Source organism: Tupaia chinensis, unplaced genomic scaffold, assembly GCF_000334495.1.
Source record: "Tupaia chinensis unplaced genomic scaffold, TupChi_1.0 Scaffold000350_1, whole genome shotgun sequence".
Lineage (NCBI taxonomy): Eukaryota > Metazoa > Chordata > Mammalia > Scandentia > Tupaiidae > Tupaia > Tupaia belangeri.
In genome coordinates, this window is record NW_006159844.1 from 8,995,089 (window position 1) to 8,996,452 (window position 1,364).

Here is a 1,364-nt window from a genome sequence, read left to right on the forward strand (position 1 = left end):
GAGAGAGAGACAGACAGACAGACAGACAGGGAAAGTGAAAAATCACCCCCCAGGGAGGACAGCCATGCCACAATTCCTTCTCTTCCATTCTCCTCTTGGGATCTTGGGCACACATACACATGTGCCTGGCATGTTTTCAAACCACTAGATCTGGGACTCAAACTATAGTAGGCTGTGTAGCGATGTAACTGCTATACCATCTGCTGTCCCCAGCCCCTGATTTTTTTAAGACATAAAAATGTATGGTCGTGGGAACCAGCAGTTAGCGTAATGGCTATGTCGCTGGACTCCCACATAGTCGACCGCGGTTCGCGTCCCGGACTCAGTGGCTTAAAACTCACGCCGGGCGCGTGTGCGTGCGTGCCCAAGACCCCAAGAGGAGAATGGAGGAGAAGGGACTGCGGCGTGACCACCCCTCTGGGGGGTGATTTCTCGCTTTCTGTCTCTCTCTGTCTGTCTGGCAAGCGCCCACGCCCTATAGCGAAAACCTCTCCAAAAAAAAAAAAAGTATGGTCATCATGGAGTTTGTTTTTCTGTATAGCAATAACAACATGTCAAAGCAAGCACAAATCATTTAGGTTTTAAAGATTTACCTGAAATGGGAATATTCTGTGAGACAGATAACTGCACATCTCCAGTTCCTGGTGGCATGTCAACAACTAAATAGTCCAGTTGACCCCAATCTACCTAAAAACCGAGATGGCATAAATAACATCATTATTTTACAATTCCAATGAATAGTGACATAAACAAAATTAGCATATTAATAATAAATCTAAAGGTGTGAGGCACTGTGTTGAAGGCTAAAGATTTGTGAGTAAATAAGTGAAACTTACTTCTTCTAGTAGACCTTATTTAGATGATAATTTAAAATTTCCAGGTGACCTGTCCTCATACATGCACTCATGGTGAGCCTGTTTCATCATGGGCTTCTCTTCCAGACCAATGATTTATTTTCACTAGGTATTCTCCACATCTTGTCTAAGACAGTCTTTTTGTTCTTTAGATTCTTTTGTATAACATTTCCTATAGTAGTATATTTCTTAGGTATATTCTTTTTCTTCATAAAATTAAAACACTAATAACCCAAACCAAAACTTAATATAAAAAATTTAAATATAAAGAGTTCTAATACTACTAACATTTGATTATTTCCTCCCAATTTTTCTTGCTTTTTTTTTTAAAATGTCAACTACTGATATATAAGCAAGTCTTCAATGCTTAGCCTCAGTTTAAATAGGTCTCAAGGATTCTTCCACCTCTTTTTTTCCCCTCAGAGAGTTTTGCTCTTCCTGTCCCAGATTAGGAAGGCTCTGGAATTCTCTAAGTTGCCCAGAGAGGAAACTTGAAATCATATTTAACTC

At 40.0% G+C, this 1,364-nt stretch overlaps 1 protein-coding gene across 1 annotated transcript in view; it reads right to left on the minus strand.

The window, feature by feature from the left end:
• Positions 1-1,364, minus strand: part of NUBPL (NUBP iron-sulfur cluster assembly factor, mitochondrial) — a 223,074-nt gene that overhangs the window by 64,027 nt on the left and 157,683 nt on the right. The window contains exon 7 of the mRNA XM_006152388.3: positions 594-687. Within this exon, the coding sequence (XP_006152450.1) occupies positions 594-687 (94 nt within the window). The remainder of the gene's footprint in view (positions 1-593; positions 688-1,364) is intronic.